General features: G+C 35.7%; 1 protein-coding gene, 1 long non-coding RNA gene and 1 other non-coding gene across 3 annotated transcripts in view; 1 reads left to right on the plus strand and 2 right to left on the minus strand.

Annotated features, from left to right (window-relative positions):
- The window catches only part of LOC143024638 (laminin-like protein lam-2), a 113294-nt gene that overhangs the window by 77829 nt on the left and 8879 nt on the right, over positions 1–26586 (plus strand). Inside the window, exons 3-5 of the mRNA XM_076183549.1 lie at positions 3693–3810; positions 14237–14420; positions 22911–23041. Of these exons, the coding sequence (XP_076039664.1) occupies positions 3693–3810; positions 14237–14420; positions 22911–23041 (433 nt within the window). The remainder of the gene's footprint in view (positions 1–3692; positions 3811–14236; positions 14421–22910; positions 23042–26586) is intronic.
- The window catches only part of LOC143024639 (uncharacterized), a 120985-nt gene that overhangs the window by 72750 nt on the left and 21649 nt on the right, over positions 1–26586 (minus strand). Inside the window, exon 2 of the long non-coding RNA XR_012966292.1 lies at positions 24208–24283. This is a non-coding gene — a long non-coding RNA (uncharacterized LOC143024639). The remainder of the gene's footprint in view (positions 1–24207; positions 24284–26586) is intronic.
- Positions 2173–2245, minus strand: TRNAV-CAC (transfer RNA valine (anticodon CAC)). Its single transcript has one exon. It is a non-coding gene; the product is annotated as a tRNA-Val (tRNA).

A 26586-nucleotide genomic window follows, 5' to 3' on the forward strand; every position in this document is an offset into this window, starting at 1 on the left:
TCCACTCACTACGTTCCACGGATGAATTTGTGGATATTCTTAGGAATACAGCCCCTCAAGGAAAGTTAGCTTCCCTGGACGTTGAAAGTCTTTTTTCGAATCTTCCCGTGGAAGAAACTATTCAGATAATCCTGCAGAATGTTTTTAACCACAATAGCTTACCTCCACCAAAATTACCACGTGATACCCTTGAGAAAATGCTCCGGGTTTGCACTAAGGAAGCACCCTTCAGATGCCCTTCAGGCCGTATGTATTTCCAAATTGACGGTGTAGCTATGGGCAGCCCCCTAGGGGTTTTATTTGCACAGGCATACATGTGCCATATTGAGAACTCCATCCTTGATGCTGTGAATCCTAAACCTTTTTTGTATTTTAGGTATATAGATGACATTTTCGTAGACATAGAAGGTAAAGAACAGCTCGATACACTTAAGGAAATGATGGAAGCAAAATCTTGCCTGCATTTTACCGTGGAGGAAAGTATCGGTAACAAGATCCCCTTCCTAGATGTTTGGGTAGACGGAGCAGAAGGTGCATTTACTACGAGTGTTTACAGGAAACCAACTAACTCCGGTAGATGCTTAAATGGTTTAAGTGAATGCCCATCAAAATATAAAATCAGCGTTATACGCGCGTACATTACGAGAGCTTTTAAAATATGTTCGAACTGGTACCTCCTCCACCAAGAATTGAACAGAATCAAACAAATATTGACAAACAATGGGTTCTCGATGTGTGATATCGACAAAGAAATTAGAAATAAAATGGAGAAATTTAATTCTGTACTTGGTAATACAGAAAATTCGAAGAGTACTATAAATATTTACTACCAAAGTACAATGACATCCGCATATAAAACAGATGAAAAAGTCATTAAAAATATCATTTATAAAAATTGTAAACCCAAGAAGCAAGAGGACTCCTTACAATTGGTTATATACTATCGTAACCCCAGAACTGCATCACTTATCATGAAAAACAACTTATCAGGAGAAAAAGATATTTTAAAACAAAGTTACGTTGTGTACAAATACTCATGCCCTTTCAACAAAGACGGTGCGCTTTGTAATGACGAGTACATTGGACACACAACTCAAACTTTGTCTCAAAGGCTTACTTTTCATATGCAGAATGGTGCAATAAAATCGCACATTTCTAAAATTCATAAGATGAATATTTCGCGGGAAGTTTTGAATAGTAGTACATCGATTTTAGCAAAGAACACCAATAAGAGAAAATTAAAATGCATGGAAGCTGTATTAATAAAGAATCACCTACCAGCAATTAATATACAATTAAATATGAGTGGAACCCTGGAGCTGTTCGGGGCATCCCACGGGGCGCCAAGAAGAATTAAAAAAAAAGTACCTATCCTAGTTCATTTTGTATACATTGTATATATGATCATGATTTGTAGATTTAAAAATTAAAATTACCAGAAGATGCCTAAAGCATAGGCGAAACGTTGTAAGTAATGAATTTGTTTTTATTTCCAAAATCACTATGGTTCCATTTGGTGATATTGTGTTCTCCCTTCCTCCTACAGAAAGGGAAATAGCGAGAAGGATAGAAAGTTTAAGGAAGAAGATTTCCAGTGCTGAGTATGCTGTATTATTTAATAGAAAATGTATCCAAGAAAACCTGCTCCCTAAATTTACACATATATATATATATATATATATATATATATATATATATAAAGTATACATATATGTATATATATACATATATATATATACAGTATACATGTGTATGTGTATATATATATATACAAATATATATATATTTACATATATATGTATATATATATATGTATATATATATGTATACATGTGTATATATATATATGTATATGTATACATATATGTATATTTATATTTATGTATATATATATGTATAAATATATATATATATATATATATATATATATACATGTGTGTGTGTGTGTGTATTCACCTCGGATCTGCTGCAGCCTCTATCGAGACAGCCAGACACCACCCTACGGCAGCGAGCTCAGAGCTCCATTATTTGCCGATTTTTGGGTAGGTCTGAGACCACTCACACACCACACACCGGGACAGCAAGGTCACAACTCCTTGACTAACATCCCGTATCTACTCACTGCTAGGTGAACAGGGGTTACACGTGAAAGGAGACAAACCCAAATTATCTCCGCCCGGACGGGGAATCGAACCCCGGTTCTCTGGCTTGTGAGGCCAGCGCGTTACCAATCCGCCACCGAGCCGTGTGTGTGTGTGTGTGTGTGTGTGTGTGTGTGTGTGTGTGTGTGTAATATTTTACGAGGTGGGATTTGGTAGAAAAAATGAAGGGGAATCACACGAACGTTAAAATTTCATGAAGGATGGAATGGTATGAAAAAGGTTGAGAACCACGTTTAAAAAACCTGTTCAGATGATAGGTTCCTCAATAGCAATTCTGACGTAATCTTATTATCTTATAACAACATTCGTAGAAAACTGGTCTTGTTTTCACTTCACTTGCCAAGGCAAACTGGTGGGCGCTTTTTCAATTATATGTCAACGAAAAAAAAATCCTAAATACGATATAACCAAGCAATACTTGGACAATTTTTCCTAAACTGCTAATCATCATTATAAGGGATTCATGAGACAGCAAATTAACCATTGAATCTTACATTCACCTCATACTCATTGTTCGTAATTGATACTTGGGTTTCTCGCACCCAATCGCTATTCTTCACACACCATATAAGCTACTCCAGCACACCCTAACGTAACTCACGATGTATGGAAACAAAACAAATAAATTTTTCTTTGTTGAATACTAAATTCTCTTACGCCTTATATCTTACATTATTTCTTATCAATAAAGTCGTCGTAAATGCGAAACAACGACGGAAGTATTTGTATAGTTTGATACGTCGTACGGTCGTTTGCATTTTGTGTTTGGTGTGTCATTTGTCATTTGTTCACATGGTCATCTCATGTTGATATTCACGTGACGTCACAGTCGTTACGGGACATTGGCGACGACGACCCGGTGGGGGATATTATTTTACATGTTTCACATTTAATGCATCAACCATAAACAATGCATTTGCCATATCTAACATAACAAACCGATTGTTTTATTCCAAAAATAACTGAGAACCCTCTAGTATCTCGATACCCCAGTAGATGGCATTGCACGTCATTGGATTCATGTATATATTGCTTCAGTACGATACTGGTTATCAAGGATATTTGCAATACAGCAAAGGGGCGCGATTGCGGCGCCATCTGTGAGCAGGTAATGATACTACAAAGGTATCCGTTAACTGTGGAGTGCAGATATACTACGCGGACACCCAAAAGTGACCCATGTCATACCAGAATTATCCAATATGGTTGTTATATTTCTAACAATAAGTGTTAGAACAAAGTCGTATTGAAGCAACAACTGCAAAATATATTATCACGTATTATTTTTCATATTAAATGGTTCAGTTCTTGGGTGTCTATAGTAGTGACGTCTGATTTCCAGTTTTTACATCAACGGTTAGGAACACCGAGTGTCCAATTTCCCACTGTTTATGCCCCCTGCCAGGTGCCTTCAAACTATTGCGACCAAACTCCAAATTATTAAAAGCACTCCCGTCTACTTGTTTATGTTTGCCTAGGAACTTCATGCGTGCAGGTTTAATGTTCTAACGCCTTGTCCTCTCTTTACAGTGAAAGCTTTCGACATCACCTACGTCAGACTGTTCTTCCGCTCGCCTCGCCCAGAGTCCTTCGCCATTTTGAAGAGAACATCGGAGGATAGTGAATGGGTGCCATACCAGTACTACAGGTGGGTTCAGACAAGCTTCGAGTGCAAAGCTTCACACACAACTGGGGGAGCCTAAGTTATCCAATGGGCTTCATTCAAGGGATTTGGGGAGAGGGATCCAAATGGTTCTTGTACAGCTCCAGGTGGGAAAATCAGGAGAACTCAGGTCACTCATTCACCATTGCCATGGTGCAGATACCAAAAGAGAGTGCTAGTGGTAAGGCTTCATACGTAAATATGTTTGTGCCCAGTCGGGCTTCACTGATTGCCTTGTTTGGACAAAACAAACACACGTACACACACACACACACACACACACACACACACTTTCGTCGGATGGACGGCGAAGATTGGAGTTCTGAAGAAAAAGTGAAATTTTCGTGGATCTCAACGCAAATGAAGTACCTTATTGTATTTACAGGGAAGGGGAAAGCTCGTGGTGTAGTGGGAGAGTGAGGAAAAAGAAGGAGAGGGATTACTGAGGGAAATGGAAGGAAATGAGGAAGAGGAGGACTTGGTCCAGGAGGCCAGGCGTCTTGTAAACAAACGGAGGACCTATGATTTTGGTGAGGGGATTAACAAAAATGTAAAGATTAGAAATATAGATAAGAGCAGCACAATGGAAGGTAAGGATAATAATTTCCAGGGATTTAATGAGGGGGGGCCGGATACCAACCTCCCCCGATTAGCAAGACTAGAGGAAAAACTTGAAGAAATGACCGAACATTGGGAGAATAGGTTCGGTAACATAGCAAAGATTGCGCAGAGTTGAAAAGTTGGAAGAACTAGAGAAGGTGAACAAAAACTTAACTAAAGAAATAGAAGAATTAAAAGAAGTAAAAGAGGAGAATGAGGAATTAAAGAGGAATAATAAATACAATAAAGAGGCCATAGCAAAAAAAGCACAGGGTTGGAAAAAAATCCAAGAAAACAGTAAAGTTGCATTTACTGACATAATTAAACAGCAAATGAAAGAACAAACTGAAGACTCAGTTATCAAAGTGATGAGACAGAAGGAGAATATAGTAAGAGACTTAGCAGATAAAAAGAAATGTATAATTATATTAGGAATGGAAGAGAAACATAACCTAAATAGAACCACAAGAATCAATGAGGAAAAATAAAAAGTAATCAGTTTACTTAAATTAGTTCAGGAAGATGAACCTGAAATTATGAAACAAATTGAAGAGATGTTTAGACTCGGAAAGTATAGTACAGATAAGACCAGACCAATTAAGATTAAATTCAGGTCACAAACGACGGCAGAGAATATCTTAGCAAAAACAGGGTAACTAGCAGCAAGTGAACAATATAAAAAGGTATGGATAAAAAGATAAATTAATAAAGAGGAAAGAGAGGAGGAAAAAATGAAAAGACATGAATCTAAGGAAAAAAACGAGAACAGAACAGAGTCAGAAAAAGATAAATTCTATTGGAGAGTAATGAATATGAAAGTAAGGAAATACGACATACTAGAGAAAAACAAAAGGAAAACAGAGAATACAATGGAAGTGGCAGAAAACTAGGAGTGTCTTACACAGGTATAGATGTATTTAACAGGATTGAATGAGCTGAATGATTATCTGAAGGAAAAAGAACCGGACATAATGGGAATTGTAGAAACGAAATTAAAAGGTCCACTACCACCCAACAGTGTAGGACATGATGCATATAATTATTGGATTAGAAACAGAAAGACAAAACAAGGGGGTGGAGTTATGTTCCTGACAAAGAAGGATATAAACGTGAGGTGTATCACATATGGAAAGAATACAGTAGAGATGATTATGATCTAAGTGGAAGACAGAGATAAGAAGAGCAGAAAGTTTGTGATAAATTATGTGCCTCCAAAAACAGCCTCGTGGGAAGAGAGTGAACATAAAAGTATGTTAGAAGACACAAGGATAACATTAAATAAGATAATGGAAGATGGAGGAAGAATAGTTATGATGGGCGACTTTAATTGCAAAGAAGTCTGCTGGGAAGAGAGGACAGTAAAGGGTGGAGACGACTCATGGGGAAATGTTCTACTTGAGATGATTATTGACCATACAATAACACAATGAATACAGGAGAACACTAGGTATAGAAATGAAGAACCATCGAGACTAGACCTAATAATCACATCTGAACCTAGAATAGTGGAAAAGATTGAATATAAAACACCAATAAGTAAAAGTGACCACATATTGATTGAACTGGAACTAAATGAGAAATACATGAAATGAACAATATAGAACAGGAAGAAGGATGTATGAAAAAACAAACTTTGATAAAATAAGAGAATTCTTTCAAAAAGAAAACTAGGAAGGAATATACAAAGAAGAAACAACAGTGGAAGAGAAATGGAATATTTTGACAAAAAAATTATAAAAATAATAATAATAATAATAATAATAATAAAAATAAATAAAGTGGAAAAGTATGTCCCAAGACAAAAACAAGAAAAAGAATATGTAAAGTGCTGGTACAACAAAAATTGTAAAGAGTTAAAAGACAAAAGAGATAAAGCTTGGACCAAATGGAAGAAAGACAAAAGACCTGAAAATGGAAAATATATACTTGTTATAGAAATGAATATGTACAAGTGTGCAGAGAGGAAAAGAGAAAATATGAAAAAGATGTCATAGAGAAATGTAAAGATCAACCAAAATTATTTTACTGATTTGTAGACAACAAACTGGAAAACAAACAAGATTTAGAGAAATTAAGACAAGGAGGAGTTTAATACACAGAGTAAATAGAAATGGCGGAAATCATGAACAAGCATTATAAATCAGTGTTTACAAGGGAGAACATACAACCTGAAGAGATCGAATGGAGAAAGTCCCCCCTATGAAAGAAATAGAAGTAACAAAGAATGAAATAATGAAACACTTGAGTAATCTTGATGTCAGAAAATCCCATGGACCAGATGAAATAGCAAACTGGATTTTGAAAGAATGCAGGAATGAACTGGCAGACAAAATACATAGCATAATAAACAGTTCCTTGAAAGAACGAAAGGTTCCAGAAGATTGGAAAAAAGCAAATATAGTACCTATATATAAAGGGGGAAATAAAGAAGACCCTACCAACTATAGACCAGTCTCTCTAACAAGTACAATAGCAAAAATTTGTGAAAGAATTGTCAAAAGTAGATGGGTAAAATATTTAGAAAAAAATAATGTGCTAAAATTTATCCAAGGCAATTTGGATTCAGACAAGGACGATCATGCGTCACCAATTTAATATGTTTCTATTCAAGGTTAATAGATATAATACAAGAAAGAGATGGATGGGCTGATTGTGCATTTCTAGACCTAAAAAAAGCTTTTGACAAAATACCACATAAGAAGTTGCTTAAGAAATTAGAAAGTGAAGGAGGAATACAGGGCAAACTGCTTAAATGGATGGAAGGCTTTTTGCAAAAAAGAAAAATGAGAGTAGTGATAAGAGACAAACACTCAAAATGGAATGAAGTAATAAGTGGTGTTCCACAAGGAACAGTTCTGGCCCCAATAATGTTTGCTATATATATTAATGATATGGATGAAGAAATTGAAAGTTATATGAGCTTCTTTGCAGATGATGCAAAACTATTAAAAAAAAGTGAACACGGAAGAAGATTGTGAGTCACTACAGAGTGATCTAAATAAAGTATGGGAATGGAGTAGGAAGTGGAAGATGGAGTTCAACACTAAAAAGTGTAGTATAATGGAATTTGGAAAAAGTAAAAACAGAATAACAGGATCATATAAATTGGGAGAAGAAGGAATAAAAAAAGTAGAATATGAAAAAGACCTGGGAGTCATTGTTATGAATAATATGTCACCTGAGAAACATATAAATAAGATTTTTAGAGAAACTTATAATTTAATAAGAACAATCAAAGTGGCATTTATATACCTGGATGAAGAAATGGTGAAGAAAATTCTAATCACTGATAAGACCAAGATTGGAATATGCAGCAACGATGTGGTCACCAAGTACAAAAAAAAAAAAATGTATAAAAAAAACTTGAAAGAATACAAAGAGCAATTACAAAATTGGCACCAACACTCTCAAAACTTTCATATGAAGAGAGACTAGCAAAACTTGAACTACAGACACTAGAGCAAAGAAGAGAGGGAGGAGAGTTTGATAGCTATTTACAGAATCATGAAAGGCATAGAAATTATTGATAGAGAGGATCTAATAAAATGGGATGATAGAAATACAAGAGGACACGGAAAGAAAATCAAGAAAGACAGCTATAGAAGAGATCTGAAAAAGAACAGCTTTCCTCACAGATTAATAGACAGTTGGAACAAGTTAGATGAGAAAGTGGTGTGTGCAAAAACAATACATGAATTTAAAAATAGTTTAGATAAAATGAGATATGAAGACGGGACATCACGAGCATAGCTCCCCTTCCCATAAAATACAACTAGGTAAATACACACACACACGTCGGACTGGCGAAGAAGATTGGAACTCCGGAAAAACGGCAATTTTCGTGGATTTCAACGACGAGGGAGTACCTGTGTTGTATTAGTAGGGAAGGGAAAGCTCCTGGTGTAGTGGTCAGGCGAAGAAAAAGGAGAAGGGGAGGAATTGTTGAGGAAAATGGAAGAAAATGAGGAAGGGGAGGGACAGGCCTCGGACGTCAGAAGGGGTGTAAACAAAAGATGTGCAGACGACACAGCTGAAGTCGAACAAGTCAGTAAAGGGGTTAAAATTAGAAATATAGATAACAGCAGCTCAATACTGTAGGACATGGTGTATATAATTATTGGATTCGAAACGGAGAAGTAAAACAAGGGGGTGGAGTTATGTTCCTGACTAAGAAGGATATAAATGTGAGGAATGTTACATTTGGAAAGAATAGAGTGGAGATAATTATGATGGAAATAGAGGACAGGGGCAAGAAGGGCAGGAAGTTTGTGATAAATTACGGGCCTCCTAAAACGGCTTCGTGGGAAGAGAGAGAACACAAATACTGTATATGTTAGAAGACACAAGGATAACACTAAAGATAATGGAAGATGGAGGAAGAAAAGACAATGGGTGACTTTAATTGTAAAGAAATCTGCTGGGAAGAGATGACAATGAAGGGTGGAGACGACCTATGGGGAAATGTACTACTTGATATGATTATAGAACATACAATGGATACAAGACACTACTAGCTATAGAAATGAGGAAAAGCCATCGAGACTAGACCTAATAATCACATCAGAACCTGAAATAGTGGACAAGATTGAATATAAGACACTACTAAGTAAAAGTGACCACATATTAGTTGAACTGGAACTGAATGAAGAAAAATGCATGGGAAAAAACCCAACAATATAGAAAGGGAAGAATGATGTATGGAAAAACAAATTTTGATAAAATGATTTTTTTTTTTTTTCAAAAGGCAGACTGGGGAAGGTTATACAAAGAGGAAACAACAGTAGAAGAGAAATGGAAAATTTTGACAAAAATTTATAAGGAGTGGAAAAGTATGTTCCAAGACAAAATCAAGAAAAGGATATGTACAATGTTGGTACAACAAAAGATGTAGCGAGTTAAAAGATGAAAGGGATAAAGCTTGGATAAAATGGAGGAAAGACAAAAAACAAAAACAAATGGAAAATATATACTTGTTATAGAAATCAATATGTTCAAGTGTGCAGAGAAGAAAAGAGAAAATACGAAAAAGAAACAAGAATTAGTGAAACTACAAGGAGGAATAGAATACACAGAGGAAATAGAAATGGCAGAAATTATGAACAAGGATTTGAAATCGGTGTTTACGAGGGAGAACATACAATTTAGAGATGTCAAGTGGGAGGGGAATGCCCCCCTATGTTAGAAAATTGCATGGTCCAGGTGAAATGGGAAACTGGATTTTGAGAGAATGCAGTAATGAACTAACAGAAAAAATACATAGTCTAATAAGCAGTTCACTGAAGGAAGGATAAGTTCCAGAAGTTTGGAAAAGGGCAAATATAGTACCAATATATAAGGGGGGAAACAAAGAAGACACTACAAACTATAGACTGGTCTCTCTTACAAGTACGGTACCTAAAATTTGTGAAAGAATAAAACAATGTACTAAATCTGAGGCAGTTTGGATTTAGACAAGGAAGATCAAGTGTCACAAATTTGATGTGTTTCTATTCAAGACTAATAGATATAACACAGGAAAGAGATGGATGGGCTGATTGTGCCTTTCTAGACCTGAAAAAAGCTTTTGAAAAGGTGACACATTAGAAATTGCTAAAGAAATTAGAAGCTGCAGGAGGAATGCAGGGCAAACTATTTAAGTGGGTAGAAGACTTCTTGCATGAAAGGAAAATGAGAGTGGTGATAAGAGACAAACATCCCGATTGGGATGAAGTGATTAGTGGAGTTCCACAAGGAACAGTTTTGGCCAAAATAATGTTTGCTATATAGATTGATGATATGGATGAAGGAATTGAAAGTTATATGAGCTTGGAGGTGAGGTGGCAAGATGAAACGTTAAGGCCAGAGTATGGAGCTTTATTCAGAACCAGACGTTTTGACCTCTAGGGCCTTCCTCAGTGGACTGAATACTGAATAAGAATCAAAGTCCGTCAACAGCTTACATAGTGATCTGATGACCCTGCGTGACCTCATCCCCCACACTCACCAACTACTAGCTGTGCAGGCGTTTGGGCCCCAGGATATGAACCCCCTACGAGAATTTGTTGTTTTCTTGGTGGCAATGTATGACGCCTCCAAAGCTTTCCTTTTCTTTTCTTTTTTTTTCAGTTTCCTATGTAGAATGTGGGCTTCTTTCCAGTTTGGCAAATTATTTTCTTCATCGATATGAACTACTAGGGCATTTGATGTTCTGTGATGTTTCACATCCCTCATGTTCTTCTAGTCTTTTGTCAATACTGCATCCTGTCTCACCGATGTAAACTTTCTCACAACCTGTACAAGGAATTCTATAAACAACACTTTTATTTTCTTGTAAATTCTCTGTGTTTCTGGTATTCACCAATTCTCTTTCCTGCTGATGTTACTAAATTTATTCTGGTGTCCTTTAAAAAACTACTAATTATTGGTGCGTATCTCGAGTTAGGAACTGAAATAAACATTTTGTCCTTGCTGGTGCTGTTGTCTATAGCTGTTGTGTTCCTTCCCATAATTTTGATGGCTTTGTGTTTTAATTTTATAAGGATATGCTAATTCTTGGAAGGATTTAAAGATATGGTTAAGCTCATCCTGTAAAAAATCTTTGCTACATATCCTTAGGGCTCTTAACATGAATCTGATTATTATCCCTGATTTGACTCTAGTACTGTTAGCTGAATAAAAATGAATGTATGCTTTAGGCTTCCTTATGAAACACAAAGCCATCAAAATTATGGAAAGGAACACAACACCTACAGACAACAGCACCAGCAAGGACAAAATATTTATTTCAGTTCCTAACTCGAGATATGCACCAATAATTAGTAGTTTTTTAATGGACACCAGAATAGATTTAGTAACATCAGCAGGAAAGAGAATTGGCGAGTTACCAGAAACACAGAGAATTGACAAGAAAATAAAAGTGTTGTTTATAGAATTCCTTGTACAGGTTGTGAGAAAATTTACATCGCTGAGACAGGACGCGGCATGGACAGAAGATTAGAAGAACACAAGAAGGATGTGAAACATCACAGAACATCAAATGCCCTAGTTGTTGTTGTTGTTGTCGTTCCCTAGACTGTCTGTCCGAGCAGTCCCGTCTCCCCAAGGAAGGCCACAGCCGAAACTGGGTTTTCCCACAAATCCTTTATAGAGTGTATGTTGTGTTGTTTGCGTGCATGATTGTGTATAATGCAGTCTTCCATTATGTGTTGTATGGTATGGGGTGAAGTGTTACATCCTGGGCAGCTGTTCACAACACGGTCGTCCAGCCTCTTCTGGTAGCTTAGAAGTGCTGGGTGGTGACCGCATCGCAGTCTGGCCAAGTGGACTCTGTTCTTTCGTGGGAGAGAGGATTCAGAAGGGTGGATATCAGGGGGTCTGGCATGCAGCAGTGTGTTGTCTTTCAGTGTGTTAATGGAGCGGTGAGTGATATGATTATGAATATGTTTCCGGAGGCTGGTATTTGGTGGTTGTGGAGGAAGAGAAGAGAGTATCTGTGCGTAATAAAGGTCTTTGGGTGTAGTTTTAATGCCCTAGTAGTTCAAATGCCCTAGTAGTTCATATCGATGAAGAAAATAATTTGCCAAACTGGATAGAAGCCCACATTCTACATAGGAAACTGGAAAAAAGAAAGAAAAGGAAAGCTTTGGAGGCGGCATATATTGCCACAGAGAAAACAACAAATTCTCATAGGGGGTTTATGTCCTGGGCCCAAACGTTCGCACAGCTGGCAGTTGGCAAGTGTGGGGGGACGACAAGACCGGGATGAGATCATGCAGGGTCATCAGATCACAATGTAAGCTGTTGACGGACTTTGATTCTTATTCTGTATTCAGTCCACTGAGGAAGGCCCAAGAGGTCGAAACGTCTGGTTCTGAATAAAGCTCCATACTCTAACTTTAGCGTTTCATTTTGCCACCTCACCTCCATATTTGTCTGTCTTTATATACATTATATGAGCTTCTTTGCAGACGATGCAAAAATGTTGAAAAAAGTGAACACTGAAGAAGATTGTGAGTTGCTGCAGAGTGATATCAATAAAGTATAGGAATGGAGTAGGAAGTGGGAAATGGAATTCAACATTAAGAAGTGTAGTATAATGGAATTTGGAAGAAGCAAAAAAGAATAGTGGGATCATATACATTGGGAGAGGAAGAAATTAAAAAGGTGGAAAAAGAGAAGGACCTAGGAGTCATTATTATGAATAATATGTCCCCTGAGAAACATATAAACAAGATTTTTGGAGAAACTTATAATTTAATAAGAACAATCAAAGTGGCATTTACATACCTGGACAAAGAAATGGTGAAGAAAATACTAGTCACTTTGATAAGATCAAAATTGGAGTATGCAGAGACGACATGGTCACCAAGTGCAAAAAAAATATATATAACAAAACTTGAAAGAATACAGAGAGCAATTACAAAATTGGCACCGACACTCTCAGAACTATCATATGAGGAGAGGCTGGCAAAACTTGAACTACAGACATTGGAGCAAAGAAGAGAGAGGAGACTTGATAACTATTTATAGAATCATGAAAGGCATGGAAATTGTTGATAGAGAGGATCTAATAAAATGCGATAGAAGAGATACAGGAGTACATGGAAAGAAAATCAAGAAAACAATTATAGAAGAGACCTGAAAAAGAACAGCTTTCCCCATAGGATAACAGACGTTTGGAACAAGTTAGATGAGAATGTGGTGCGTGCAAAAATGACACAGATTTAAAAACAGTCTAGATAAAATGAGATATGGAGACGGGACACCATGAGCATAGCTCCCCTTCCCGTAAAATACAACTAGGTAAATACAACTGGGTAAATACACACACACATCCATATGCATGATCCATGGATGAAGAAATTGTAAAGAAAATAGTGGTTGCACTGATAAGACCTAAATTAGAGTATGCTGCAACACTATGGGCACTTAGCACAAAAAAAAAAAAAACATAAGAAAATTAGAAAGAATTCAAAGAGCAGCGACAAAAATGGCATCCACACTCTCAAATTTGATATATGAACAAAGATTGGATAAATTGCATCAATCAAAACTGGAACATAGAATAGAAATAGGTGAGTTGTTGACCATATACAGTATTATGAAAGGGATGGAAATTCTTAATAGAGATGACTTATTAAAATGGGACAGAAGAGAAATGAGGACACGAGAAGCTAAAGAAGGACAGTTACAGAAGAGATTTGAAAAAGAATAGCTTCCCACATACAGTGATTGATGTCTGGAACAAACTAAATGGAGAAACTGTGAGTGCCAAAATTATACAAGATTTTAAGAATAAACTGGATGCGGAGAGATATGAAAACAGGTCACTATGAGCATAGCTCTCGTTCTGTAAAATACAACTAGGTAAATACAAGGCCATCCCACACATCTAGTACTTGTATATGGCCACTTTACCCGTGCCCCAAAATCTGTTGTGCATCCACCAGCCAGTGATGCTTGTTAACAGTAGCAAGAGAAAACCCGTCATTGACCCTCCGAAGATCACCCCTGGTGTTCCCCAGTGGTGTGGGACCTGTCTGCAAGGGTTTTAGTTTGGATCAGGCCAGATGATTATAGTGTAAAGAAATACATCTCTGCATATGTTTATAAGAATAATAATATTAGAAAGATCTTTCAATTCCCTTCCCTACTTTCCCAAATGGAATTTTGTCTAAAGCTTTTGTTCTAGCTAACACTATACAATTTTGTAGTGTGGAATGGTAGGTTGTTTTGTGATAGCTCAAATACCTGATGATTTTATTCAGCTTAGGTAAGAACACTACATGTATTCTCGAGCTAACCTCTCCATTTGGCCCTCTTCTTCCTTCAGTGGGTCTTGTCGCGACACCTATGGGTTCCCGGACTCAACCTATGTCCGGCGTGAGGATGAGACACGAGCACTGTGCACCTCAGAATTCTCGGACATCTCACCCTTAACAGGAGGAAATGTGGCATTCTCGACCCTCGAGGGCAGACCTTCAGCCTTCAACTTCGAGAACAGCACAGAACTCCAGGTATGTATTTACCTAGTTGTATTTTACGGGAAGGGGAGCTATGCTCGTGGTATCCCGTCTTCATATCTCATTTTATCTAAACTATTTTTAAATTCATGTATTGTTTTTGCACACACCACTTTCTCATCTAACTTGTTCCAACTGTCTATTACTCTGTGAGGAAAGCTGTTCTTTTTCAGGTCTCTTCTATAGCTGTCCTTTTTGATTTTCTTTCCATGTCCTCTTGTTTTCTATCATCCCATTTTATCAGATTCTGTCTATCAGTAATTTCTATGCCTTTCATGATTCTGTAAATAGTTATCAAATCTCCTCTCTCTCTTCTTTGCTCTAGTGTCTGTAGTTCAAGTTTTGCTAGTCTCTCTTCATATGATAGTTTTGTGAGTGTAGGTGCCAATTTTGTAATTGCTCTTTGTATTCTTTCAAGTTTTTTTTTTATACATTTTTTTGTACTTGGTGACCATATCGTTGCTGCATATTCCAATCTTGGTCTTATCAGGGTGATTAGAATTTTCTTCACCATTTCTTCATCCAGATATGTAAATGCAACTTTGATTGTTCTTATTATATTATAGGTTTCTCCAAAAATCTTATTTATATGTTTCTCAGGTGACATATTCATAACAATGACTCCCAGGTCCTTTTCATATTCTACTTTTTTTATTCCTTCTTCTCCCAATTTATATGATCCTGTTATTCTGTTTTTACTTTTTCCAAATTCCATTATACTACACTTCTTTGTATTGAACTCCATTTCCCACTTCCTACTCCATTCTTGTACTTTGTTTAGATCTCTCTGTAGTGATTCACAATCTTCTTCCGTGTTCACTTTTTTCAATAGTTTTGCATCATCTGCAAAGAAGCTCATATAGCTTTCAATTCCTTCCTCCATATCATTAATATATATAGCAAACATTATTGGGGCCAGAACCGTTCCTTGTGGAACACCGCTTATTACTTCATCCCAGTTTGAGTGTTGGTCTCTTATCACTACTCTCATTTTTCTTTCTTGCAAAAAGTCTTCCATCCAATTTAGTAGTTTGCCCTGTATTCCTCCTTCACTTTCTAATTTCTTAAGCAACTTTTTATGTGGTACTTTGTCAAAGGCTTTTTTTAGGTCTAGAAATGCGCAATCAGCCCATCCATCTCTTTCTTGTATTATATCTATTAGCCTTGAATAGAAACATATTAAATTGGTGACGCATGATCGTGCTTGTCTGAATCCAAATTGTCTTGGATTTAGCACATTGTTTTTTTCTAAATATTTTACCCATCTATTTTTGACAATTCTTTCACAAATTTTTGCTATTGTACTTGTTAGAGAGACTGGCCTATAGTTGTTAGGGTCTTCTTTATTTCCCCCTTTATATATAGGTACTATATTTGCTTTTTTCCAATCTTCTGGACCTTTACCTTCTTTCAAGGAACTGTTTATTATGCTATGTATTATGTCTGCCAGTTCATTCCTGCATTCTTTCAAAATCCAGTTTGCTATTTCATCTGGTCCATGGGATTTTCTGACATCAAGATTACTCAAGTGTTTCATTATTTCATTCTTTGTTACTTCTATTTCTTTCATAGGGGGGACTTTCTCTTTCCATTCAATCTCTTCAGGTTGTATGTTCTCCCTTGTAAACACAGATTTAAAATGTTTGTTCATAATTTCCGCCATTTCAATTTCCTCTGTGTATTCAATTCCTCCTTGTCTTAATTTCTCCAAATCTTGTTTGTTTTTCAGTTTGTTGTTTACAAATCTGTAGAATAGTTTTGGTTGATCTTTACATTTTTCTATGACATCTTTTTCATATTTTCTCTTTTCCTCTCTGCACGCTAGTACATATTCATTTCTATAACAAGTATATATTTTCCATTTTTCTGGTATTTTGTTTTTCTTCCATTTAGCCCAAGCTTTGTCTCTTTTGTCTTTTATCTCCCTACAACTTTTATTGTACCAGCACTTTATATATTCTTTTTCCTGTTTTTGTCTTGGGACATACTTTTCTACTCCCTTTTTATAGATTTTTGTCAAAATATTCCATTTCTCTTCTACTGTTGTATCTTCTTTGTGTATTCTTTCCCAGTTTTCATTTTGGAAGAATTCTCTTAATTTATCAAAATTTGCTTTTTCATACATCAATCTTCCTTTTCTATATTGTTCATTTCTTTTTATGTATTTTTTCTCATTTAGTTCTAGTTCTATCAATATGTGGTCACTTTTGCTTATTGGTGCCTGGTATTCTATCTTTTCCACTATTTCAGGTTCTGATGTGAATATTAGGTCTAGTCTCGATAGTTCTTCTTCATTTCTATACCTGGTGTTCTCTTGGATCCATTGTGTCATTGTGTGGTCAGTAATCATCTCAAGTAGAACACTTCCCCATGAGTCTTCTCCACCCTTTACGGTCATCTCTTCCCAGCATATTTCTTTGCAATTATAGTCGCCCATCATAACTATTCTTCCTCCATCTTCCATTATCTTGTTTAGTGTTATTCTTGTGTCTTCTAACATGCTTTTATGTTCATTCTCTTCCCACGAGGCTGTTTTTGGGGGCACGTAGTTTATTACAAATTTTCTGCTCTTCTTATCTCTATCTTCTACTTCTATCATAATCATCTCTACTGTATTGTTCCCATATGTGACATTCTTCACGCTTATATCCTTCTTAGTCAGGAACATAACTCCACCCCCTTGTTTTATCTCTCTGTTTCTAATCCAATAATTATATGTATTGTGTCCTATGCTGTTGGGTGGTAGTGGGCCTTTTAATTTTGTTTCAACAATTCCCATTATGTCCGGATCTCTTTCATTCAGATATTTGTTCAGTTCATTCAGTCCTGTTATTAATCCATCTATATTTGTGTAGGATACTTTTAACTTTCTGTTATTTCCATTGTATTCTCTGTTTCTTTTGTGTTTCTCTCTGTTATGCTCCATTTCTTCAATTTCATATTCACTACTCTCCAGTAGAATTCTTGTATTTCTGTCTCCGTTCTGGTCTCGTTTTTTCTCTTAGCTTCATGTCTTTTCCTTATTTCCTCCTCTCTTTCCTCTTTATTCATTTCCCTTTTTATCCATACCTTTTTATATTGTTCACTTGTTGCTAGTTTCCCTGTTTTGGATAAGATATTCTCTGCCGTCGTTTGTGACCTGAATTTAATCTTAATTGGTCTGGTCTTGTCTGTACTATATTTCCCGAGTCTGAATTTCTCTTCTATTTGTTTCATTATTTCTGGCTCATCTTCCTGAACTGATTCTAGTAATCGTCTTACTTTTTCATTTTCCTCCTTGATTCTTGTGGTTCTATCTGGGTTGTGTTTCTCTTCCATTCCTGATATAATTATACATTTCTTTTTATCTGCTAAATCTCTTACTATATTCTCCTTTTGTCTTATCACTTTAATAATTGAGTCTTCAGTTTGTTCTTTCATTTGCTGTTTAATTATGTCAGTGAATGCCACTTTATTGTCTTCTTGGGTTGTCTTCCAACTCATAGCTTCTTTAGCTATGGCCTCTTTGTTTTCTTTATTATTCCTCTTTAATTCTTCATTCTCCTTTTTTACTTCTTTTAACTGTCTTTTTAGTTCTTCTACTTCCTTAGTTAAGTTATTGTTTGCTTTCTCTAGTGTTTCTAATCTTTCAACCCTTTCAGCCATTTTTGAAATTCTATTAAATCTACTCTCCCAATGTTCAGTCATTTGTTCAAGTTTTTCTTCGAGTCTTGCTAGTTGGGGGAGGTTGGTATCCGCCCCCCCCTCATTAATTAAATCCATGGAAATTATTATTCTCACCTTCCACTGTGGTACTCATATCTATGTTTCTAATCTTTACATTTTTGTTAGACCTTTCATCGTCACTCAGCTGGTCAGGACCCCTTTTGTTTATATGACGCCTGCCTGCCTGGGTCAAGTCCTCCCCTTCCTCATTTCCTTCCATTTTCCTCAGTAATCCCTCCCCTTCTCCTTTTTCCTCACTTTCCCACTACACCACGAGCAATTTCCCCCCATCCTGTAAATGCAATAGGTACTTCCTTTGCTTTGGGATCCACGAAATTTCACTTTTTCTTCAGAACGTCCTCGAAGCCGTCCGTTCGTTGAAGTGTGTGTGTGTGTTTGTGTTTACCTAGTATTTACATAGTTGTATTTTACAGGAAGGGGAGCTATGCTCATGGTGTCCCACCTTTGTATCTTGCAGTGTCTAGTTTGCTCTTAAATTCATGAATGGTTTTTGCACACAATATTTTTTTGTCCAGTTTGTTCCAAGTGTCCATCACTCTATGTGGAAAACTGTTCTTCAGATATCTCCTATAACTAAGTTTTTTGAGTTTCTTTCCATGTCCTCTTGTGTTTCTCTTGTCCCATTTTAACAAGTCCTCTCAATCGAGTATTTCTGTGCCCTTCATGATTCTATAGGTGGCCAGTAGGTCGCCTCTCACTCTTCTTTGCTCCAGAGTTGATAATTCCAATTTAGCCAGTCTCTCTTCATATGACAAGTTTGAAAGCGCAGGGGCCATTTTTGTGGCTGCTCTCTGGATTCTTTCTATTTTCTTTATATTCTTAATGGTACTGGGTGGCCACAATGTCACCACATATTCTAGTCTAGGCCAAATATGTAAATGCCACTTTTATTGATCTTAGCAAGTTTTAGGATTCTCTGACAATTTTATTTGTTTATCATAGGACAAGTCATCTGAGATAATTACTCCCAAATCTTTTAAAGATCCCACTTTCCTTACCTCCTTAGTTCCAATTTTATATTGTCCTGATATTCTATTTTTACTTTTTCCAAACTCCATTATGCTACACTTCTTAATATTGAAGTCTACTTCCCATTTCTGACTCCAGTTCCATACCTTATTCAGGTCTTCCTGTAGTGATTTGTAATGCGTTTTGGTTTTTACTTTACTTAACAATTTAGTGTCGTCTGCAAAGAAGCTCATTGCACACCATCATCCATGCCATTCACATAAATAGCAAACATTATTGGAGCCAATACAGATCCTTGGAGAACTCCACTGATCACCTCATGTATGTATTACCTAGTTGTACCTAGTACAGGAAGGGGACCTATGCTCGTGGTGGCCCTTTTTTGTATCTCGCAAGATCAAGTTTGTTCTTAAATTCTTGCATATACTATTTCTTCATCCAATTTATTCCATATATCTATCACTCTGTGTGGGAAGCTGTTCTTTTTTCAGGTCTTTTCTGTAGTTATCCTTTTTGAGTTTCATTGCATGTCTTCTTGGTTTTCCTCTGTCCCACTTTAATAAGTCCTCTCTATCAAGGCATTCTTTTCCTTTCATAATTCTGTAGATGGTTATTAGGTCCCCTCGTTCTCTTCTTTGTTTCAGGGTTGGTAATTCCAGTTCGGCCAGTCTTTGTTCATACGTCAGGTTGTGTTGGGACCATCTTTGTCATTGCTCTTTGTACTCTTTCTAATTTTCTTATATTCTTTTTTGTACTGGGTGATCATATCAGCACTACATATTCCAGTTTTGGCCTTATAAGTGTTTATAATATTTTCTTGATCATTTTCTTATCCAGGTATTTAAAGGTCACCTTTATTGATCTCAACAAATTGTATGTTTCTCCGACTATCTTATTTATATGTTTATCTGGTGACATGTCTTTGGTGATGATTACTCCTAGGTCTCTTTCAGAATTTACTTTCTTTACTTCTTTTCCATCAATTCTATACTGTCCTGATATTCTCTATTCTCCTCTTGCTTTCTCCAAATTCAATTATACTGCAATTCTTGATGTTGAATTCTACCTCCCATCTCTTGCTCCACTCTGAGACTTTGTACAGATCCCTCTGCAATGAATCACAGTCTATTTCAGAGTTTATTCTCTTTAATAATTTTGCATCCTCCTCAAAGCTGTTCATGAAACTCTCAATGCTTTCATCCATGGCATTTACATATATAGCAAACATTTCACTGTGTGTGTGTGCTTGCATATATATATATATACTGTATATATATATATATATATATATATATATATATATATATATATATATATATATATATATATATGCATGCATGCAGACACCAGACTGACTCATGTTGTATCAGAACTTTAGAGATATGTGTTTTGTTATTGATGTGTTAATACAAATTTGATGACAAAAATTATTTTGATCATAAGAGAACTACCGTACAAAGGTGTAAGTCAAATATTCATTGATGGAAGATATATTTGTCCAAAGCAAGCACAAAACTGGTGGCAAAATTTGGGATGTGTTGAATGAGATTTTCAATTTTTTTCACAGTATACAGTTCTATGTTTTCAAGAATTTTTTATTAGATTACTTTAATTCTAAGGTGTGTATTGTTTCCAGCTACCAAAATATAGTCAATCTATACTTATTTAAAAAAAAAAAACATGGTCCATCTTCTTCCTGATTTTTTCTATTTCTTCTATTTCTATTTCTATTTGCCAGACAGTTGTTATCTACATAGCTCATATTTGTGCTGTTGATGTATTTTTTGTAATTTGCTTGACATTCAGAAAATGTATGATTATGGGTATACCTTGCATACTTCTGTTTATTAACACATTTTCTGCCATAGACTGAGGCCTAACACCATAAGTGTACTGTACCTCATTTCTTCCATGTAGGGCATGTAATGTTTTTTTTTTTTTCATTTTCTTTTTATTGCGTATTGTTTTTTCTGTGTTAGGATTACATTGTATGATGCAATGTTACTCCTTGATTTTTCTTTTGGAAATTTAAATTAATTTTTAATCAAGTCCCCCAACCATTTATTTTTCAGTAGGATACTCATAACAGTCTTATTGTCACCCTTGAGTACATATCATATTTTTTTTATCATAGGCATAAATTTGTTTCTCTTGGAATTATATCTTTTATCCCTTCCTTACAATTTTCAGTTTTTATTTTTTCAGTTTCTTTTTGTCATCAAAACTCACTAGCTAGCTATCATGTGACTTTGTAAAGAATACTTTACACTTTTTATTTTCCTCATTGACTTCTTTTTATCTTCATTGGTCATTTGTATTACTAATTTGTTCTTTACTTTTCCTTTCAACTTGCATTTGCCTCCAGATTTCCATTTCTCAATCTATTGTTTCATTTAGTTTATCTAGTATTATTGTTCAAGGTTTCCTGTAAGTCTTAGAATACAATATAGATGTTGCTGCTACTTGTGAAGTTGCTGTTTACTCAAAATGATTGGGCTTTGTAGTACATTTATTGCATTTGAATACAGTGTTAATTGCTTGGCATGTCTTTTATGTTTTTGATAGTCTTGAACATTCCTCCTTGTAATGGTATAACTTGTTACAAAAACCATAGCAGACTAATTATATTGAGTTGGCTCACCACACTATCCACATTTGTCTAATGCAGCAAATTCTTCTGTATCATTTGCCACTTTCATTTCTATTCTAGACATTGTTTCCCTTGTGAATTGTTTTAACTTTCTTTTTATGAAGGCTAAATCTCATTTCATCATCAGAGATTCATCAAACAAACGTGTAAGTTTTGATTTCTTCATTTCATTATTCATTTCTCAGTTCACTCACTTCTCTACTTATACTTAGGGAGAACAGGATCTTGCCAATTTTAAGCACTTGAGCACTTCTTGTTACAGTAATTGGCTATTTTCAATAGTTTTCTTTAGTTATTATCTATGATTCTTCTTAATCGTGACCTTTCAAAGAGACATGAAACACTAATAATTCTTTAAGCATTCTAAATAAGTCTTTACCCAGTCACATTGAATGAATAATGGCTCAATCCCTGGGACATGCTAAGTAATTGTTAAAGAACTGACATGGCTTCCCAACCCCTCTTTGCAAAAATGAACAATAGAGGAATGGTATACCAATGTCGCATTTCACTGTAAGCACCTGATCTGTAAAATTATGCTGAATACAGTGCTTTCAGACTCCATCCACAAGCACAGTCTTTCCAATGCTCAACATTCCATATGTATCATCTGTACAACCTTACCAAACCGGATTGTCATTGCATTGTGGCTCAGGGGCTGTACCATCCCTCATGGGATAAACTGGTGATCGTGCATTGGGCTTTCAATGCATAAATACCACTTTAATTTTTACTATGGGTGTGATTGTGGAGTTCACAAAATAAAGAGTGAGAGAGAGAGAAGGAGAGGGAGAGAGGGAGAAAAAGGGAAGGAGAGAGGGAAGAGAGAGAGAGAAGAGAAAGAGAGAGGGTCGAGAGAAGGAGAGAGAGGTAAAAGGTGACAAAAGTGCAATAACCCCTTCAGCATGGTGACCTTTTTTGGGATTTTTGTTCTGATCAACGGATCGAGATCTTGACTGAGTTTTCAGTGGATCTTGACCAATATTGGCTTGGTGGGTAAACAAAATCACCTATAGACACCCTGAACGAAACCTCTGGAGGGTGTTACTTTGGTTACGGGGTGAGTAGAGAATGCCTTTGTATCATATCTTGGGTTAGAGGAAGAAGTACCTGACGATGGGGATTTTCTTCTGCTGCAGGAATGGGTCACAGCCACTGACATCCGGATCATGCTGGACCGCCTCAACACCTTCCGAGATGAGGTCTTCGGTGATCCTGAAGTTCTCAAATCCTACTTCTACGCCATCACAGACTTCGCCGTGGGAGGAAGGTCAGTCTACATGTCCCGATCCAAGACTCCCCCCTCCCCTCTCTCTCTCTCTCTCTGTTCTATTCAATTGGTTCATCAATATAGTTATCAGTTGGTTCCTATTGTATAATCTAAGAAAAAATGAAAATAGAAAAGATATGCTGTACCAGGAACTACACAATTGTGTTTTTATTTAAAAATATTTGGAAGTCTTTAAAAAGGTCATTATAAGATAAAAGGGATCAATTGTAGATTCTCCCCCACCCACTCCTGTGTGCATACTCACTGATTGGTGGGGGTCTGGGGTACTCTGCTGTTGCTCTGTGCCATTGATCAGGTCATTATATATATATATATATATTTTATTACCTGTCCTAACATAACAGTTTGGGAGAATTAATGGTTAGATAAAGCAAGGCAAGGAATGGTTATGAAAAAAAGGGGGGGAGGAGCAGATATCATGACCTGAGTGATGGCACAGAGCAACAGCAGAGCACCCCAGACCCACGTTGATTATCAACAGAAGACATATTGTCGTAGCATGGGTCAGTTTTGGTTGTTGGTCACCACAGATGAATGAAATTATTTGGCTTCATTGAAACAACACATGCCCCCCCCACCTCTTCCCTTGATAAAAGAAGGGGTTGGTCGAGATGGTTAATACACGGATAAAGTCGTTTAGCATTTCTCAGAATAAAATATAATTAACTTGGTTCACAAGTGTCTGGTGGGGGAATGTCTTTTGGTACATTGATGTATGTCATTTTTTCCAGTCATGTCATTTATTAGTATTCAATTTTGGCAGTAGTTGACTTGGGACAAATTTAGGCCTCAGTAGAATGATAATGATAATCCATCCTCAGTATTACATTTTTGAATCTTAGACTTAAGGTTGTATTTTCATATCAGACTGAGATTCAAGCTGTATCATATATATTAAGGCAGAATTAATGTGCAACAATTTCTGAAAATGTGATATTCATATTATCCTTTTCCCTTCGCTTCATAATGTCATCAAATACAATATTTTACAGAGGTAGCATAATATATAAGAATATATATAGTTTGCCCTTAACATTTTTAGTTTTCTTTGTTTCCTAACAGAAAATAAAATTTAAATGGGTGACTTTAATATTTGACCCCATGGTAGTAATAACATTACTGCAGGAATAAATGGTTTACTATACCTTGCTTGTTTTTCACAGTTCTGGTATTCGGGCCTTTGAAATGTATCCATTGGTTTCTCTTTGTTTAAGCTCTGATCTGTAACAAAAGTACAATTATATATTTACTTTATTCTGTGACTGATGTCACGGCAGTATAGTTATGAAAAAGAGAAGAAAATATATGACCTAAACTGACTTTCATGTTTTTGATAATTATATAACATTTATTCAGGTGTGTTAGGAAGTACTAAATTAAATATTTTGAGGAAATAATGGAAAATAAGGGTTGTATATTTTGTCTAGCCTAGTGGTTCTCCATCCCGGTTCCATAGATTTCTTGTGATCCCTGATGTCTTTGGTTCATAACATGAACAATATATATATATATATATATATATATACATATATAATATATATATATATATATATATATATATATGTTTATTTACCTAGTTGTACCTAGTTGTATTTTATGGGAAGGGGAGCTATGCTCATGGTGTCCTGTCTTTATATCTCATTTTATCTAAACTATTTTTAAATTCAAGAATTGTTTTTTGCATACATCAGTTTCTCATCTAACCTGTTCCAACTGTCTAATACTCTGTGAGGAAAGCTGTTCTTTTTCAGACCTCTTCTATAGCTGTCTTTCTTGATTTTCTTTCCGTGTCCTCTTGTATTTCTATCATCCCATTTTATTAGATCCTCTCTATCTATAATTTCTATGCCTTTCATGATTCTATAAATAGCTATCAAATCTCCTCTCTCTCTTCTTTGCTCTAGTGTCTGTAGCTCAAATTTTGCTAGTCTCTCTTCATATGATAGTTTTTGAGAGTGTTGGTGCCAATTTTGTAATTGCTCTTTCTATTCTTTCAAGTTTTTTTATAAAAAAATTTGTACTTGGTGACTACATCGTTGCTGGTCTTATCAGAGTGATTAGAATTTTCTTCACCATTTCTTCATCCAGGTATGTAAATGCCACTTTGATTGTTCTTATTAAATTATAAGTTTCTCCAAAAATCTTGATTATATGTTTCTCAGGTGACATATTATTCATAACAATGACTCCCAGGTCCTTTTCATTTTCTACTTTTTTTTATTCCTTCTTCTCCCAATTTATATGATCCTGTTATTCTGTTTTTGCTTTTTCCAAATTTCATTATACTACACTTTTTAGTGTTGAACTCCATCTCCCACTTCCTACTCCATTCCCATACTTTATTTAGATCACTCTGTAGTGACTCACAATCTTCTTCCGTGTTCACTTTTTTTAATAGTTTTGCATCATCTGCAAAGAAACTCATATAACTTTCAATTTCTTCATCCATATCATTAATATATATAGCAAACATTATTGGGGCCAGAACTGTTCCTTGTGGAACACCACTTATTACTTCATCCCAATTTGAGTGTTTGTCTCTTATCACTACTCTCATTTTTCTTTCTTGCAAAAAGTCTTCCATCCATTTAAGCAGTTTGCCCTGTATTCCTCCTTCAGTTTCTAATTTCTTAAGCAACTTCTTATGTGGTACTTTGTCAAAAGCTTTTTTTAGGTCTAGAAATGCACAATCAGTCTATCCATCTCTTTCTTGTATTATATCTATTAGCCTTGAATAGAAACATATTAAATTGGTGACGCATGATCGTCCTTGTCTGAATCCAAATTGCCTTGGATTTAGCACATTATTTTTTTCTAAATATTTTACCCATCTACTTTTGACAATTCTTTCAAAATTTTTGCTATTGTACTTGTTAGAGAGACTGGTCTATAGTTGATAAGGTCTTCTTTATTTCCCCCTTTATATATAGATACTATATTTGCTTTTTTCCAATCTTCTGGAGCTTTTCCTTCTTTCAATGAACTGTTTATTATGCTGTGTATTTTGTCTGCCAGTTCATTCCTGCATTCTTTCAAACTCCAGTGTGCTATTTCATCTGGTCCATTTGATTTTCTGACATCAAGATTACTCAAGTGTTTCATTATTTCATTCTTTGTTACTTCTATTTCTTTCATTGGGGAGACTTTCTCTTTCCATTCGATCTTCCCAGGTTGTATGTTCTCCCTTGTAAACACTGATTTAAAATGCTTGTTCATAATTTCTGCCATTTCTATTTCCTCTGTGTATTCAACTCCTCCTTGTCTTAATTTCTCTAAATCTTGTTTGTTTTTCAGTTTGTTGTTTACAAATCTGTAAAATAGTTTTGGTTGATCTTTACATTTTTCTATGACATCTTTTTCATATTTTCTCTTTTCCTCTCTGCACACTTGTACATATTCATTTATATAACAAGTATATGTTTTCCATTTTTCAGGTCTTTTGTCTTTCTTCTATTTGGTCCAAGCTTTATCTCTTTTGTCTTTTAACTCTTTACAGCTTTTGTTGTACCAGCACTTTACATATT

This window comes from Oratosquilla oratoria, chromosome 4 (genome assembly GCF_046742065.1).
Source record: "Oratosquilla oratoria isolate Oo_2021 chromosome 4, ASM4674206v1, whole genome shotgun sequence".
Taxonomy (NCBI): domain Eukaryota; kingdom Metazoa; phylum Arthropoda; class Malacostraca; order Stomatopoda; family Squillidae; genus Oratosquilla; species Oratosquilla oratoria.